The 17,233-nt window shown below is 38.3% G+C and overlaps 1 protein-coding gene across 2 annotated transcripts in view; it reads left to right on the forward strand.

Annotated features, from left to right (window-relative positions):
* The window catches only part of INPP5F (inositol polyphosphate-5-phosphatase F), a gene marked incomplete at its 3' end in the record, with an annotated part of 40,242 nt that overhangs the window by 1,530 nt on the left and 21,479 nt on the right, over positions 1-17,233 (forward strand). For both annotated transcript variants that reach the window (XM_080347693.1, XM_080347694.1), the window contains exon 2: positions 13,010-13,090. In XM_080347693.1, coding sequence (XP_080203819.1) covers positions 13,010-13,090 — 81 coding nt within the window. The remainder of the gene's footprint in view (positions 1-13,009; positions 13,091-17,233) is intronic.

Genomic DNA, 17,233 nt, shown 5'->3' on the forward strand with positions numbered 1-17,233 from the left:
CATGTTTTTGCAGGAGAAAAAAAATCTTCAGTTTTAGATTGGTGATACTTGTAATCGTCTGCATAGCTGTAACGACTCTTAGTTGAACCAGAGTAATAAAAGCACAAACTAGTGAACTGTAGTTTTGGAAACTGGTGTTTGAAAGCTTTCATTTCAGAAGCATCAGTCACTTGTTTTCATGTAGCCAGTGCTGTGATTTGTTTGTTTTTAATTGCTTTTTTCCCCCATGTCCCCTTCCTGCAGTTCATAGACTTCACGGAGACTTTGTCACCGCCCAGCAGTTTGTCCTTAGCCTAGCTTTAAATTTTCAGCCGGTATGCATGTGATCCCTATTGTGTGTGACCTACAGATTAGTGAGAGGTAATATGATATTGGAGTCTCTTGGTCTGCTTGAAACTCCGGATTGTTAGTCACTCTTTCCCATTGTGTTTGTAGTTTTGTTTTTCCAACCCTGTCTGTTGATGACCTTACTGAAAGTGGGCTGTGAAATCAAATACCTTAGTATGTTGAAAGAATCAGTTTTCTCACAAGAGGTATTTCTTGCATCAATAGCTCTTGCTTGTATTAAGACTAAGATGGATATCCTTAAGTTTACAATTTTATTACATTTGATCATTTATAATCAAGGCCGCTGACCGGACATGAGTAGATGGATTACTGTGTGATGAGTCACTGCCATATTAAAAAAAACAAAGTCATAACTTGTGTTCATTGACGTGTTTAATAATCTGTCAAAAGGCTATAATCTAACTATATGTCTCTTACTTGTTTTTGGAGGCCTTGGTTTTATTCTGTCCCACAGAGGCTGCTTTTAGTTAATCTTTATACATTCGTGGATTGAAATAGATAATACTGGCAAACCTTGCAAAGTATTGCGTTATATGATAGGTCTGAATCTGAAGAGCTGATGCTGAGCTTTATAATATTCTCCTCCCTCAACTGTAAAGGCATGTTCAGAAATTTACTAGTCTTAAAAGCTGTATTTCTGACCTCTTTGAATCATGGAGAGAACAGCTTGAATTAAAGGCAAAAAACCTCGGTAAATATTTGCTATAAGCAAAGTCTGAGGTTGGCCCTAGTTTGAAGGATGTCAGCCTGTGTTTACAAGATGTTTCTGGTGTGTTTTTTCTCTGAAGTGAAAGCACTAATGAGTCACCTGCTGGAAATCCATGAATCACTGTGGCATCAGAGATTTTGTTTGGAATTTAACTGTGCAGTTTTTTTATTTTCAGCGTAGTGAAGATCCCTGTGTTGTTCAGCCAGGCTTTAAATATCTTTCATTAGGTCTTGATCAGGATTTCACTCTTGGTTTACTCTGTTTACACTCTGCTTGGCTGCTCCTGGCTGGTACTTCTACACAGATTGCAAACATTGTTTTATTGATGTTGTTGGTATAAATTATGTATTTATGTAGGCATGTGTATGCATATATAGAAAAAAGCAAAAGTTTTGAAGACACTGAATTCTTCTCAGCATTTTCTTACCAGCAGAAGAAGGAATGAGACTGTTTTATTGGGTGAAACCTTCTGTTATCATTGTGTTGGCCTTGATAGTAGTCTGCGCAGTAATGTCAGACTAAACAAGATTGGGAATATTTGAGTGTAGTAGCGCTTGTTCCCACCACCTTGGAGAGAAAATCTACTAGGTATTTTGAGAGAGACACAAATTGGAATTACTTTAACACAACTTTTGGGGACTTCATGCTTCAGGACTCCATCACCTCTGCCTGTAAGAGTGTCTTACCTCTGGAGCTATAACTAGAGGCAAACGAGCATTTATTTGTTTTGAATGCTTTAGGAAATTAATGTTACAGTACTGATCTTCATCTGTCAAAAATGGTTGTGAATCAGCACCTGAAGCAATGCTTCTTAAATATTTTCCTTTTAATGAGAGACATATTACCAGACATTATTTTTGGAGTATCAGGGGAGAGCTTTCAGGTGAGGTGTCCTCATCTGACAGTGCGAGATTTTCTCTGAATCACAAATCATAACACCATCTAATATTATAGGAATGTGTGCTAGCCTTACTCCTCAAAGATGTTACAGGAGTCATGTAGAAATTACTTGTCAGGATTCCTGAACTGTTGTTCATGATTGTAGACTCGAGACAGTGGTTCCTCTGTTTGAAGTACAATGGCTGTAAATGCACAAGTGAAGGCCTTGATCTAATGAGTGTTTTAAGGAGCAGTGGATATCTGGCTAAGTGTAAAGCCACAGGATAGTCCAGAGCATGGCTCTGAGCTGTGATGGCCTGTGTGTCCATTCATGTTGCTGAATTAGATATTTCATATAAAACAGACTTCCTGAATTTCAGTAGTTTGTATTGGAAACTGCCTGTCTGTTCTGGAAAATATTCCAGAGGAGGTAGCTGTAGCTTTAGAAAATCTCTCTCCATATTTCAAGTTACTTCATAAAGGACCTCAAGCTGTTTTTTGACACTTTTCTAGCTGTGGTGGTTATGAACTGTTTCTCACCCTTGCCTGCTCATTCTGGTCCCTCTTCCCCATACCCGTTCTTAGCTGTCAGCACAACATACTTGTGGCGTATGTGACAAACTGGATGTCAGAACTGATCTGTATCAGCTGCAACCCAGCAAGAATAGATGCTTAAAAAAAATCTTGAGCAGTTAGTTCACTGTTGCTGCTTTTTCCTTCCCCCAAAAGAGAACAAGAGAGGACTAGGGGAGAGGGCTGGACTGCTCTACATCCTCCATCTGATCGAATATTACATACACCTGTCAATTTTGTAGCTTCTGAATGTGAAGTGAGATTTTAAAATGTATTTACCAGAGATAATCTTCTGCTTTCATTAAATGAGATCTACTTTGTAATTCTATCCATGATTCTTTTTAGAGCATAGTAAACCTAAACCTGAGGTTTACATAGGTTGATGGTATGCTACATCCTAATCTGGTGAGACTGAAATGTAGAGGTGAGCTGTTTCTTTATTTTCCTGTTGGGTCTCAGTAGCAGAAGACAAATTGAATATAACAAGACTGTTACTGTCTCTTTTCTTCTCCTTTTTCCTTATATTAAGAGGTCTGGAAATGCCAAACCTGTTCCAACTCAGATGCATAGGTGTTCTGGAACTCCTGCCCATACTGAAATGACTTTACGTTTTAAAGAAATACATGAGAAACCTCATAAGCTTGGTATGCTGTGTGTAATGTGGGGTTCTTATTTTTTTGTGATCTGAAAGTTTCTTGCTTGGTGAAGAAAATAAAAAGCCTTTTTTGGTTTTTTTTGGGTGCCAGAATTAAAATGAATCTGTAACTCAGGTGGATTTTTGTGGCTTGTGTTTTGCTGTCAGGGGTTAGACTCATCTTTGATCTCTAATGGGTTAGTATTAACTAAATAGTAGTGAATAGGAAATTATAGACTAACTGCAACTAAAATATTTAGTACAGAAGGCACTGACAGGTAGCAGCCTTTCAATTAAGAAAGATCTCCATCTGTAGCAAAGGCTTGTGGTTTTTTCACTCTGTGAATACTGTTCTTATTAGGTTCTTTCGCAGTTTAACAGTGTGGGCTATATTTCAGCTCTATGTGTAAGGAAACATTAAGACTTCAAGTACTTAAGTTTGAAATTGGCTGAATGGTAGTAAAAAGTGACTATTTATTTGATATGCCACTTATGTTCTTTCAAAACAACTATTGTAGATCGGAATGTGATTTTTATGGTTGTTAATTGATGCTATTACGGAGAGAGACCTTATGTATCTCAAGTTATGTCCCAGAAAGAATAGTTAATGCTGTAGCTTCTGAAGCTGAGGGGCTTTTTAAGACACTTAGCTGAAGGGTTTGGGTGACTTCAGGAGGCGATTGGGTGGGCAGTGGGGCTTTTGCTGCTGATGAAATAGTGAGACTCACAACAAGAAACCATTTTCTCTTGCTTTTCCTCTAAAGAGCTTGTGCTGCAACAGGAGCCATGAGATGTCCAGGGACACTGCAATGACTTCTGCTAAATATTCCCCTCAAACCGTGAGGCTTTTCAGATGGTGGTTTAGAATTTTCTGCAGTGCAGGATCAAGCAGGTCTCACATATATCTTAATTAAACATTGAATGTGTGTTTGAGAAATTCATTCTGTTAGCCTTGTGTATTGAGACTCAGAGTTTGGCAGACTGTAATTTTCCCTTCAAATGTCTCAAATATTTGAGACCACTGACAAGCTTTTTTTGGTCAATGTTTAGCGTTTTCATGATGAATGTCACAAAGAACATGAATTTTTAATAGATCTAGAAGTTTTTAGAGGATAATATACAGATTTAGTAACTCAAAGCTTGCTTCTCATTAAACTTGCTAAAAACTTGTGGTTTTAAAAAGTGCTTCTGTTCATTGAATGTTCTGGATTTGTTATAAAAATGTGTGGATTGTTCTAATTGAGAAATTCACATGTGCAACTGAATTGTTTTTCTTGAAAACACTGTTCTGGTATGGTAACCTAACTTGATCTAGGATGATATAACTATTTAAACAAACAACAGCAATAACAACAAAACTTTCCCCAGTTTATTTTCCGTTGTCTTTTGGCCATATCACATACCCTTGCAAGAATCATTAGTGGAAATTCTAGCCAGGAAGTAACACAAGTTGTGAGATAGAATATGGAAATTGAGCCCACCAAGGAGAAGTGTGCCCATGAGTATGTGCAGGTTTATCTTCTCCCTCCATCCATTTAAACCTTTTGTGAAGTGCTGCCTCTGGAGTTAATGCTTCCAGCTGATGGTCTTCAGTTCTATCAGCTGATCATGTTCTGATTAGATCCTTATCTGTTAAAATCATTGCATTTCTCATGTTTTCATAGGAAACAATAGGAATAGAATATTGAGAAGAAGTTGGACAGATTTCTACAGAAGGAATTTGGAAATAGTGCAAAAACTTTTTAACGAAAGCTCTGGTTTAGTAAATGGGAATAGTAATACTCCACGATCAGTTATATATTCTCACTCTAAATGTCTTTAATTCCTCCCCAGTAAAAACTGGGAGAAGATTTTTTTGTTTTGTTGAAAAGCTGAACTGAAATGAATGGAATTCCATTTGATCACTTAGGTTTTCCTTTTAAGGAAGAAATATTACTTGAATAGAAGCCCTAAAACAGCGTTCATTGTGTCTTTGGAAAACTGAAAACAAAGTGGTTGGACTTACTTTGAGCTCAAACTTTATGTTCTATTTTGAGTAACATAGCAAGTCTTTATCTGTGCTAAAATGCTAAAGATAGTAGGCAAGATCATACTGAGATGCTGAAGTAAACCACATAAAAGATGCCAGCATTGTGAGAAATGGAATACTGAGCCACATCTGCAAGTATATGACCTTGTCTAAGAGGCAGTTGCAAAATGTAAATGATGTATGTGCTGGCCTGTCATTAATTGTTAACTTGCAGTTTGTTTTTCTCGTCTATTTCTCAGGCTGGGAAAAAGGGCAACTTTCCCACATAGAGCTGATGCTGAAGCTTTTCCATATACTGGCATGTCTTCCAGCAGTGTTTAAATGATAAATTGCTTGTTGTAATTCAATTAAATAGTTGATTTGTGCCCAATGTTTTAAAAAAAGAAGAGAGGAGGGGTGGAGGAGAGGGACAGTGTGTTATGTGGTGTGTGTGGCCTCAAATCCTTTACTTTCTGTTCCTGAAACATGTGTCAAGTTTGAGTGTAACTCTCTTATTTAGTGCTTGCAATGGTTGTTCCCAATCCATAATTCTTTTTCTGCGTTGAGTTTGGTTATTTGGGCAGTCAAGAAGGAAAGTTAATTATGGAGTGAGAAGAAAACATGACTGTGAGGGAAAACCTGACCTGGCTTAGGCTTGGCTCACCAGAGCTGGACCAGTATTTCTTTCATGGCTCTTAAGCATTAACATAGATCAGTTCAGTGATAAACTATTTTTCATAATAGTGAAATCCTTCTGCTGAATGCTTATGTTTAAATCTTTTCAGGATAGGATAGCTTTCTTGCATTCTCTTTTGAGCACATCTGTAACAGTTGAGCGAACTTTAAACCAGCATCTTTAAGTGTCTAAACTGTTTTATAAGTAGATTTGAATAAAATGTTTCTTCTTCCTTTCTGATAGTTTCCCTCTTACAAGGTATATAGGATTAAAAAAAAAATGCAGACAAATGTACTGCTTTCCTAGCTTTAAGGATATACCCACAAACAACTTGAGCTTTGAAATACCAGCTGAAAATGAGAATGTGTGCTAGTCTGTAATAATATTAATTAATACAGTGTTGATAGTTTTGGTAGGATAAAAGATATTTCCTTACTTGTATCACTTCCGAGAAAGTATGTGTTTACTAGCAGAGTTCAAGAGTGTAGAAGAAAAATAAAGGAGAATCCCAAAGTAAAAAGTCCCAATAAAACACAAAGCCAAAACCAAGCAAACCAACCCCAAAACAACAACAAAAAACCCAACCCACCGAGCTTCAGTGGCTTAGGTGCCTATTCACATTTTCAGAGAGTCACCGTTGGCCACTTATCTGAATGGTATTTACAGGTTGTGGAAGGGGTGAGGAGATTATTCTTATTTAAAGCAGTTGAAATGCATCTATATAATTTACAAATAAATATACAGATACTTGGGGTGCACGCTAAAATATTTTTTTACTGATGTGATATGTGATAAAGTTTGGAGACCACTGGTCTATAGGTTCAAATTCTGTTTGGAGGGAAGATGTTTCACCTGGTAACAACTGGTATTAATAACAGCAGTTTGTTACCACTTTTAGTACAGGAGTTACTTGTAATACTGGATACTCTCCAGACAACTGAGCATTTCCCGTATGTTTTCAAGTTACCTGAGCATTGCCTGATGACTTGGGGGTTTTATAACTGCAACAGAATACAAGGAAGTATTCTTCATCAAAATGAGTATAAAGGATTCATTTTTGTTAGGTACTTTCTCTGGGACTTGCATCCTGCTTTTGCACCAATAATCCAAGCCTATATTATGTACTCCCATCCTCTCTGCTTTACATCTGTCACTATGCGACCCGAGTTGTACTTGGACTGTTCCTTTTCATCTAGTCTGAGATACTGAAGTGTCCAAAGAAACTAAATTGCTGTTTGATTTTCCTGGACACAAGCGGGTTGATGTGCACTGTGGTGTGTGCTGTGCTGCAGCTGAGACAGGCGCCCTGTCAAAACATGCACTGAATTACTGTTTGAAAACATGCTTTTCCTTGTTGGAAACTTGCTTTCTAGCAAGGCTGTAAGGTCTAGGAGAAGATTGAGTTTTTAGAAATCCTCCTTAATATGGGCTTCTGGAGGTGGGCGGCAGAATAGGGTGTAGTGATGATTTAATTCTCTTTCATAAAGCAAAGCATTTCAGTTCTGAGTGACTGGGGCCTCTCAAGACTACAACACAGTGCTATAAATGACAAAGATAGTAAAGGCGGGTGAGTAGCTGAAGGGATAACTTGTTTAAAGTTCGGGAGAGAATATGCAAGTAAATGCAATTAGTACAAGTACAAGATCTGAATTGTTATAATACTGCATGTCTTTTGCAATCTTTTTGCAATTATAGTAGCTTAAATATAGGGATTTGTGCTCAAAGGAAAACTTAATTAGCCTGTTTGTTTGCATAAGCAGTGCTTTATTTCATACAAGAGAAAGAAGTTCATACTCTTAAGTCTTCCCAGTTAATTTGTAATCTCTTAATCCTGACTAATATTTCAGAAACTGATCAAAGATGAACAGGAGCTTGGAAGCAGACTTGGTTTTGAAAAGCCACAAGAGGTCTTAAAGGTCAAATAGTGCTAATAATGAGGTCTTGCAGTTGTTTCTGATCTAAATTGGACTTGATTTAAAGAAAATCTCAGATCTATGTAGGAAGGGTATTGAAGTTTTTTTCATAGAGCTAACACAGGTGTCAAATGTTATGTTAGCAGAGCTGAAAGATTTACTCTATTTACTGTGAGTTACTTGGCTTTTACATTTTGTATATAAATGTCTATTGCTTATGTTGAATGGTGAGAATGGTTGTGAGAATTGCTACTCTGTCAGGCTATGGAAAGAATTCTTGAGAAATAGTGTGTGTTTATATCTGTGTTTATACACTTATAAACTGAGCTTGAAGTTCAATGGCGTTTTGAATGTTTTTATATTGAGGACACTGACAGCAAACACTTCCTAGCCAAGGTGCGTTCCTGAAAAGCAGCCGAGTTTGAGGAAGATAGGAGGAGTGTACTCACTGGACTACAGCAAGGTTGCAAGGTTAGTTATAGCTATATGATGGATTGAATAAGGCAGCAGCTCAGCAGTAAGGGTTGGATTCAAGTGATTACAAATGAAATATTTTTTTCTCCCCAAATGAAGCTGACAGGCCACCTCTGTGAACTCTTCAGGCTTGCCTGGAGCCATTCAGTGGTGAGCAAGTGGCTTATCTCAAAGCAGCAGTTTGTTTTCTGACCAGAATTTGTGCCTGACCTCGGATCAACCCTGGTGGTAGACTAGAGAAAGAAAGCAGTTTGGGATTTTGATGCTTTTCCAAGTTGCTTTTGTATTTAAGAAGCTTTATCTGGCGTCGCCTGGCCCTGCGTTGCTGCTGGTGAGCTCTGAGCCGTGGTGCTGGAATCAATCACATCAAAGCTGGTTTTGTTCTGAAATTGTGGTCCAAGTTCTGTTGTGCTGGGACTACAATGCTCGTCACTGTGAATGGTGAATGTATTGTCAGTGATCTCTGACAGGAATCGGCAAAAAGAGGCAACCCTTATTTCAATAGCTTGAGTAAGGGAAGGAATGAACAATTTTGTACTTTGGGATCGAAACTTGGTGAGCAAGTACATACCTCAGAGTACTAGGAGTGTGTGTTATGGCCTGTCAAACCCTGGCAGGTCTCAAACTGAAACATATTGAGGACACCAGAGAACTCCCCAGGTTGGGGAACATCTTCCATGGGGCTCAGTTTGCTGCTCATACTGCTTTCTGTACACAGCTTCCTACTTTCTGCTTTGAAGAACAATGACTTTGACAGTGCTTGTTTTTACCAGCACAATACTGTAAAAAGTCTGAACAACATTGTGTTGCAGTTTCAGGTTGATAGGTCTTGATTTCTGTCTTGAGTTTCAAGAGTTCACCAGGTGACTGGTGTGACATCTATAGGAAGGGAAGTTTGTGTGGGGAAACAAGAGTAACTGCATTGATAAACTGTACTTCATATCATATGTCAAAGCATTCAGTCTGGATTGGGTGTACAGTCCAGTGTTTCTTTTGGTAGAGCCCTGTGGTAGTTAATAATTCTATTGCTAAGGCATTTCTTTTAAAAATAAAATTCAAACTTGCCATGTGTTTCAGCATTCAGAAATGCAGCCACATGTCTCTTATGTATGCAATCCCAAAACTTCTGATTTTTTCAGTCTTGTTTTCTATGGCTTTAAAAATATGTAAATATATTCTTTAACCTGTATCATTTGTCTACCAATTTGTGTTAACCTCTTGAATTCTGCTGTGTTTTAGAGTTAACTGCAAGCCTGTAGGAGACTAGTCTTTAACTTTCTTGGATCTCTGTATATTTAAAACTGTTACATATATGAAGATTAGGTTGGTTATCATTTTCAAAGATACAAGGTGGTGGCTGAAGACAGCTGCTGCCAGAAGTGCCAGACAGGCTAAATGGCTGCAAACAATCAGCCTCAAACAATTTTACAGTATTAAACAAACTGGAAAGAGCTTCTTCCAAAAAAAAGTGAATAGGACTGCACTCAATATCAAAGCCTGTGTTCTTTGGGAGCGGGTGGGGGAACGATAGTTAAACCTTTTAATTTGGTTCATCCATTTCCAGAGTGTACTCTCCAAGACCAAGAGGTTCATATCAATATTTACTGCAGTGATATTTATTCAGCATGACTGGGTGTTGACTCTGAGTTAAGATATGACTGTCCTGCAGGAAACTGAGCTATAACCAGCAATGAAATTCTAATCAGGTGGTCAGAACCAGATGTGTTTTATTTATTTAAAGCAACTTGCTTCTATGCTGTCATGGATACTTTCTATAGGAAGTTATCTAGAAATAGTGTAATAAAAAGCCTTGTGATACTGTCACTGAAGTCAGTGTGATTCCACAACTGGTGTTTTTTTCCACAACTTACAGGCATTTCTTCTGTAAGATGACTTTGCATCTAGGTTTTTCTTTGACACTGGAAAAACGTCAGTCTCCTCAAATGTTGCTAATGTGTCGTTTTTCTTGGGTAGGCAGGATATAGGGAAATTTTAAAACAGCCTTCACTGTTAGTAGCTTGATAATCACACTTATCTCAAGAAGCAGTGCTGCCTAGCTGGGAGATCTGTGTTTGCTGCTGTTCAACTCTTCAAGCAGAGGTGTCACCGGGGCCACGTTGGTTGCCTTCAAAGGGCTGAATGTAATTTTAGGACTGTAGAAATGTAACTACTCCTACATTGATAGTCCTAAAATTACATTCGGCCCTTTGAAGGCAATCACAAGGCTCATGCAGCCATTGGTGACAATGAGTTTGACACTCCCGTCTTAAAGTATAACAGGCATTTAATTCCAAATTCATTTCAAAAGCTCCTCTATAATTTAAGTGAACATAAAGTCAGAGTTTAGAGCCAATTCTCCTTGTCTCTGTGCTGTTAGGGAGGAGTATCCCTGTAGAGGTCTTGGATGTTGTTTATGATTATGTCTAGGGCTATGTATGTTAGAGTAACACACAAAACTAATAAAATAGCTACATAAGACCCATGTGTCCTGCAGTCCCTGATATTGGTTTTCTTATGGCCTTTTGCAGGAAAGTCTAAACTGTTGTTCCCTTATATCTGTAACTAAAACAACATATTTTTTCATTTTTATCTCTTGTAAGGAACAACTTGTAAGGCACTAGAATTAACGTGCTACTAATATCTTATCATAGCAGGAAATCAGTGGTTTTAAAAAGGCTTAAATGATATTCTAGACTACTAAATTTGTAGTAGCTATGGCAAACCTTTAGCGGTTTGGTTCTTCAGATTCCATCTGTCCCTGGCCTTTTTTGGCTGTGTGGTGTATTGCTGGTTTTTGGTTGCCACAGTGGAGTATGAATGTGGAAGTCAGTTGCAGAGGTAGCCAAATGTAGGTGAAGTCTGAGACAATACAGGTCCAGAAAATTCCCTGGGATGAAGACAAGACCCTGGGATTGTGTGGCTGAACTGGGAAAGGTGGAAGATTTGGGAGTGAGGAAAGCTGCCTGTGTTTCTTCTTTCCTGTAAGTCTGATAGTGCAGATTTTCCACTTGGCATACAGATGCTCTTGCATGTCATTTGGACTGAAACTCTGAGCTCAGGCTGGCCTAGAACTTGTTTGGCATGAGCACGAGTCTTTGGCATATGGATACAGAAAGAGTTCAGGTACTCTAGCAAGGTTTGAGGATAAATCAGACTGTTTGCACTGTTACAGCCACTGTCGCTCATTTCCTGGTACTCATCTGTGTTAGTTTCCTTGAACTTCATTTAATTAAGGCGTGATTCATACTGGGTTCTGTATAGAGCAAGTAGCAGTCTGTATCGCTCTTGCAGTATAAGAGGAAGAACCAGGAGTCTCTCTGCAGTTATTGACCATGAAATGTCACATCCCAGTGACACACATTAGTTGTAGCTCTGTTCTGCCTCCTGCAAACAGCTTTAAATTCTGCTACTATGTGCTCTTGGTTCATGCTTGTCTGCGTACAAGCACATGTGATACATCCCATTTAAATGAGGTCAGTTTAGATCTATCCTGACTTAAATCATTTCTGTTGTATCTCATGTAAGTGCTTGTATTTAAAAATGAAGTTAGAGTTCAGTTTGCTATTAAATGTTATGCTGAAAGCTAGGATTAAATCTGCATTCTTGGAACAGCAAAGTCTCAATTACAGATGTCTCAAGGAGGACACAAGTGTTTGAAAAGTGTATGTAAAAAGTATCAGACTATCCGTTGTCACCTGCAGGTCTCAGACTTCCAGGAAGAAACTAAAGTCTTGTAAATAAAATGTATGTAGGTGGATGATGTATATTATTCTCTATCTTAAGATATTGTGTGAGTTTGTTCTTTCAAATGTTCATCTGCTTACACTGGCAGCCAAGATATTTAATTTGTCTGGATGTTGAAACTGGAGAAATTCTTCTCTGTTGGAACAAGTGAGTTTTGATAGATAACAAGCTTCTTGTCCTTCTTGGTATAGAAAAACCTTCTCTGCCTTTGAGTTTGTTCTCTCCTACACAGATATTAACTGGTTTTAAGGATTTTTCTTCCCTTAAAAGATTTGACTTAAGAAATTTGTTATTCCTGAGAGTCTTGACCTCTTGAGCAGGTCCTACACCACTACTAGAAACTCTTACTGGATATCAACAATGCGTGTCAGTGCCCATGGGATATTCATGTTTATACCATCTTACTGGTTGAATGTGTGTTGAGAGGAGTTCAGCACTATGGGTTTTCCAGCCTGTGCCTTCCTGCTTTCTCTTCTGCTTCCATGATGTTCACTGGCATTTCTGAACAGTAGGAGAACCAGAAACCTAAACTCAACTTTGTGTACTTCAGTATTCCATGTAGTTTTGTTGAGAGTTTTTTAGAAAAGAGGAAAGGGTGTGTGTGCATGTGTATAGAAAGAAGATATGAAACTAATGGTAGTTGGATTGGTGTAGAAGGGAGCTGGGACTGAAAGTTGACATCTGCTAGGTTTTTGAAGCTGTTTTGTTAACTTAATGGCATGTATTCAATTTCACTACAGCCATGTAATATTTTAGTTAAGTTACAAATTCTAATGGATATTAGAAGAATTATGCCTCCATTAAACTGAATTACTGTAGCCCAAAACTATTATATGCTTTTTTCTGAAACATCTGGGGTGACTTTAACTTGAAAACAGTAATTTGGTCATAGCTGCCTGGTAACAAGCAAAAATTGAACAGCATATGTGTCTTATTGTGGGAATCAGATGCGTTTTCTGTGTGGGGAAGTGGAGAGAATGCCCATCACTGGATTAATTGTTGTGTTGAATTTACTTTAAAAAGAAAAACAGCTTTTATTTTTATTTTTCAGCCACTGATCTTCTCTTGGCTTGGAATCCCATTTGTCTGGGCCTGGTGGAGGGAGTCATTGGTAAAGTTCAGCTTCATACAGGTAGGTGGTTGGTTTTTGTTTTGTGTGATGTGTTTTGGGGGTTGGATTACATGACCTTTGAAGGGTCCCTTCCAACCTGAATTATTCTTATTTTTTCATTTTTTGTTACGGCTAATGCACTTTGTTTTAAGGTCAGTGATACTACAAATAATACTGTGTAGCTCCAAAGGAATTAGGTAGTGTTCTCTGCAGCTGAGGAGTACTCCCCAACTATGTGAACTTGTCAAAGTGGTTATATTTTAGCTGCAGGTGCAATTCTCTCTACTTGCCAGTATATACACTTTGCTCCATCACTGTCTTGTAAAGGTGCGGAACTGCATTCAAAGTTTGGGTTTGATGTTTTAGCTGAGAATTCATGTGAGATGCATCAAATTCTTGCACCTTTTTGGAAAATTATTTCAAGCAGTTTTTCCTTGTTCTCCTGTGGTACAGTGGAACAACTAATGATGGAAGTTTTCACAAAAATATAAGGCTTAAATTCTCAATGCTATATGAAAACCTGAAGAATAATTACTGCCTTAGTTGACTGTTTGACAGTAAAAGAAACACTTAAACTTATTTGTAGTTAAATATAAGACATTTCTATAAAATGAAAGCAGGTGTAGAATACATTGGGATTTAATGTTAAGCCTGTCTCTTAACTGATTCTAGTAACTTTTCCCTGTAAAACAAGGTAAATACTCTTTTAGATTTAGTCAGCTGCAAATTCCTGTAGCCATAATAAATATTTAGGTTGGTATGTACCAACTTTGTCTAGAAAGATTATTTTGCCAGTAGATCTCTGGATATGTATTTACTGACAGCTAGGAAAGCTGAACAGAAACTCTGCCTCATTAGGGTGTGCTGTTCTTTTTGTGACTGCTTAGACCCTGCATTTAAATTAGTGCTTGGCAATGTGATCAACACAGGTAAAGTTTCAAGTGTGTTCCGGGACAGCAGGATGGGTTAAATGCTGAAATGGATCAGATGTTTGTGGTTCATTGAATAGAAACAGATTAGTCAGGGTGGCACTGGCATATGCGCAATAGGGGAGGAAGGAAAATGGGAGCTGGTGGACCAGTGTATGACGGGTCTAGTTCTAGGAAGTGCTTGGCTCTGTAGTTACTGTAACCCCAAGGTCTTGTTTCTGAGATTAACAGTTCAGAGACCATCTCTTCATGAACTTCCTATCATGTCCTTCCAACTGCATCACTTCATTTTGTATTTTACCTGATGCTTTTTTCTGCTCATTCCGCAGATCTATTCAGCCATCGTTTTTCAGAGCTGATGATATGAAGTGGCTCAGACTCTGCCATCTCACTTTCTCTTCTCCTCCTCCAGGCTCTCTGTGCTGTTCAGCACGTGCTGTTCATGATGAATGATGGCTGAATTCCAGTAATGGCCTCTTTCTGTTATGGGGACAATACTCAGTTATTGTTTACAGCATGTTATTTTTTAATGTTTTGTTTTTTTAAACCAAGTGCTTACATAGACAAAGGCCTTTCCCCTCTCTCTAGGGAGTATAACAGGCTTTGAAGTGGGAGACCTTGTCAGGTGCTTTCTGGAAGGTCTAATATGTTATGGCAACCGAATATCCTTGTGTGTACTCATTGTGAGGCGCTTCCTCTGCTGGTGAAAGCTGAGTTAAAACTCCCCAGCGTGTGACACTTCAACAGGTGCCAGCTTGCTATTAAGTACATCAGGATGGTTGGGTAATAAGCCTGATACCTGGTCATCTTTCTATGTGTCCTGTAGAGCTCCTGAATCAATGGTGCTGATCCAGGCACTCGGTTCAGTTGCAGCTTAGGTCAGTGGAAGAGTTTTGTTTCTTCTCTGCCTTGTTCAGATGAGATCACCACAAACTGTCCATAGACTGTCCTTGGTGTGGATAGTCCCATAAAAAGATGTTTTTCTATCATTAAATGGCTGAAGAAAGATACAACCTCCAGCTATTTATTGTTTTCTGCTGAGGAATTGAATTTGCCGACAGCTGTTGATTGTCCTCCATCGGGCAGACTGAGATGTCTTACATAGGTCTCTTGGAACCTGTTATTGTCAATGGACTCACACTTGATCATATTCAAGTGTGGTTTTATGTAATCATGTAGTGCTCTGTAACAGTAACCTGTCTTCATTACTTATTCTTCTATCAATCTTTGTCACCTGGAAACTTTATCAGCAGAAATCATATAAATATTTAACATTGCTGGACCATGATCTCCAGGCTTGGTAGGAGTCCTGTGCAGCCCCTGCTGGGTGAAATGTTTTTCTATCTGAGCTGATCTGGAACAGGACGACTTGTTGCTCTGATTTCTTCTCCCCTGCCCACAGACTATAAAGATCAGAAAAATTAATCTGAAGATCTTTTGGCCAGCTAGTCCTAAATGGGCTTTTCCTGCTCAGAACCTTGTTATTAGCTCTTGTTGGAAAGAAGTACTGGTGTGTTTTGAAAATGCTTAGAGCATACTAATACTGGAAACTATCTTTTTATGTATTGAAGTTCTTACTAGTGCACTATAAAGCTGTCACTAAGCCTATACGCACTTTAATGTCTTGGGCATAGATCCTTACGTGTTCTTGAAAGATTTGCTTAATGCAAGAATGCTGGAGCCGTCCAAGATGACCTTGAAATGTCCCTGTAGGCAGTCTTGGGCTGTCTTTAATTTAGGATTGAAATACCCTTGCCAAATTGCTGTGACTAAGGATGGGATTTAATTAATCTTTCTGGTTTTATTGCTGGCCACGTACAGGGGAGTGTGTAGGAAAGCTTTTGTGGAAGGGAAGCAGTCTCATAGAAACCAGCTAGCCAATATTACATGGCTTATTTCCTAATTCTTTAAGAATTTTTGCTATGAGAGGGTCAGTCGTACATCTAGACATAACTGTACACTGACATTGGAGATGAAAGTCTGCTTAAAGTATCGTTTGGTTTGTCCCTAAAACTGAATTTTCTTAAACATATTTGGGAGGGGTGGAAGAAGCCCAACCGAATAAAGAAAAAACCAAAACCTTAATTGAGTATCAGAATGTAAAGATATGGTCTCTTTTTTTTGGCCAATTTCAAGATAACTCCTAAGAAAATGCAGAGTACAAGTAGGAATAGAAGGAAAAGGATTTCAGGATGTGTTGTAGAGATGAATTACTGAAAGAACATTGCATGCTTTCTTGGTACAGATGCATGATTAAAATTCTCTGCATGGTCTTCCAGTAGAGAGGCAAGCACACATCTTGCATCAAGTGTCTTCTTATAGAATATTAATTTTGTATGGTCCAATTAGTGTGCATACATACAAAATATAAACATAGCCACTCCATTTTCTTTTGCCAAAATCCCAATACAGAAGTAGGGCGTTGTAGAAAGTAGATACTTAATGGTGATGGTAACCTGAAAGTGAGTTCTGAGCTGAGGTTTGCTGATCTGCTTTAACAACTTTAATTTTACTTTACTTTGTAGAAGACTCTGTCTCCTGATGTATTGAAGTTGTTGCTAGCAGTACAGTTTGCTAGTTGATGCATAGTGTAAGTTCCCATTTAGAAGCTTTCAAATCCCTTTTGATCAGTCTATTTAGCAAGTTGATCGAACACAGTATTAACCCTGAGCATATTCATGTATCTAACTATAACCAAAGCTGGATTCCTTAACTAGTTCCAGCAGCTTTCACGTAAGTCTTTCATTGTCACCATGTTTTTCTGTTTCTTGGTCAAAGAATGCAGTTCAGTGTCTGTACTTCCATCAGTTTGATGTGCTCTCCCATTGCTGGTTAATTAAGACCCAAATTAAATGCTGCTGGCAAGGTTTCACAGACTCACTAAACAGGAGGAGTTCTTCCTTCCCTGTCCCCAGGAAAGGAAAGCTTTTTTTGTTGGCATGTTTCTGAATGCTGAGAGAAACAATGAGTGGTTGGTTCAGTATCTGAAATATCTTCAATGAAATGTAACTGCTGCCATTTCTGGCTTCATCCAGTCAACAACTTAAAACGTTCTTTTTGCGTGGTATTTATTTTAAGTTATTCAAGCAAGAAAAATAAAAGGTGTTTCTTGGCTAAAATCAAAATACTTGCAAAAACCCTGGTAAACTTATACAGAGTTTAAGAAAAGTTACTTCAAAAGCATTTGGGGAAACAAAATGCTAGATGGTTTGGGAAGTGTTAAGGGAAAATAAGC

Source organism: Nesoenas mayeri (assembly GCF_963082525.1).
Source record: "Nesoenas mayeri genome assembly, chromosome: 7".
In the NCBI taxonomy this organism is placed as follows: domain Eukaryota; kingdom Metazoa; phylum Chordata; class Aves; order Columbiformes; family Columbidae; genus Nesoenas; species Nesoenas mayeri.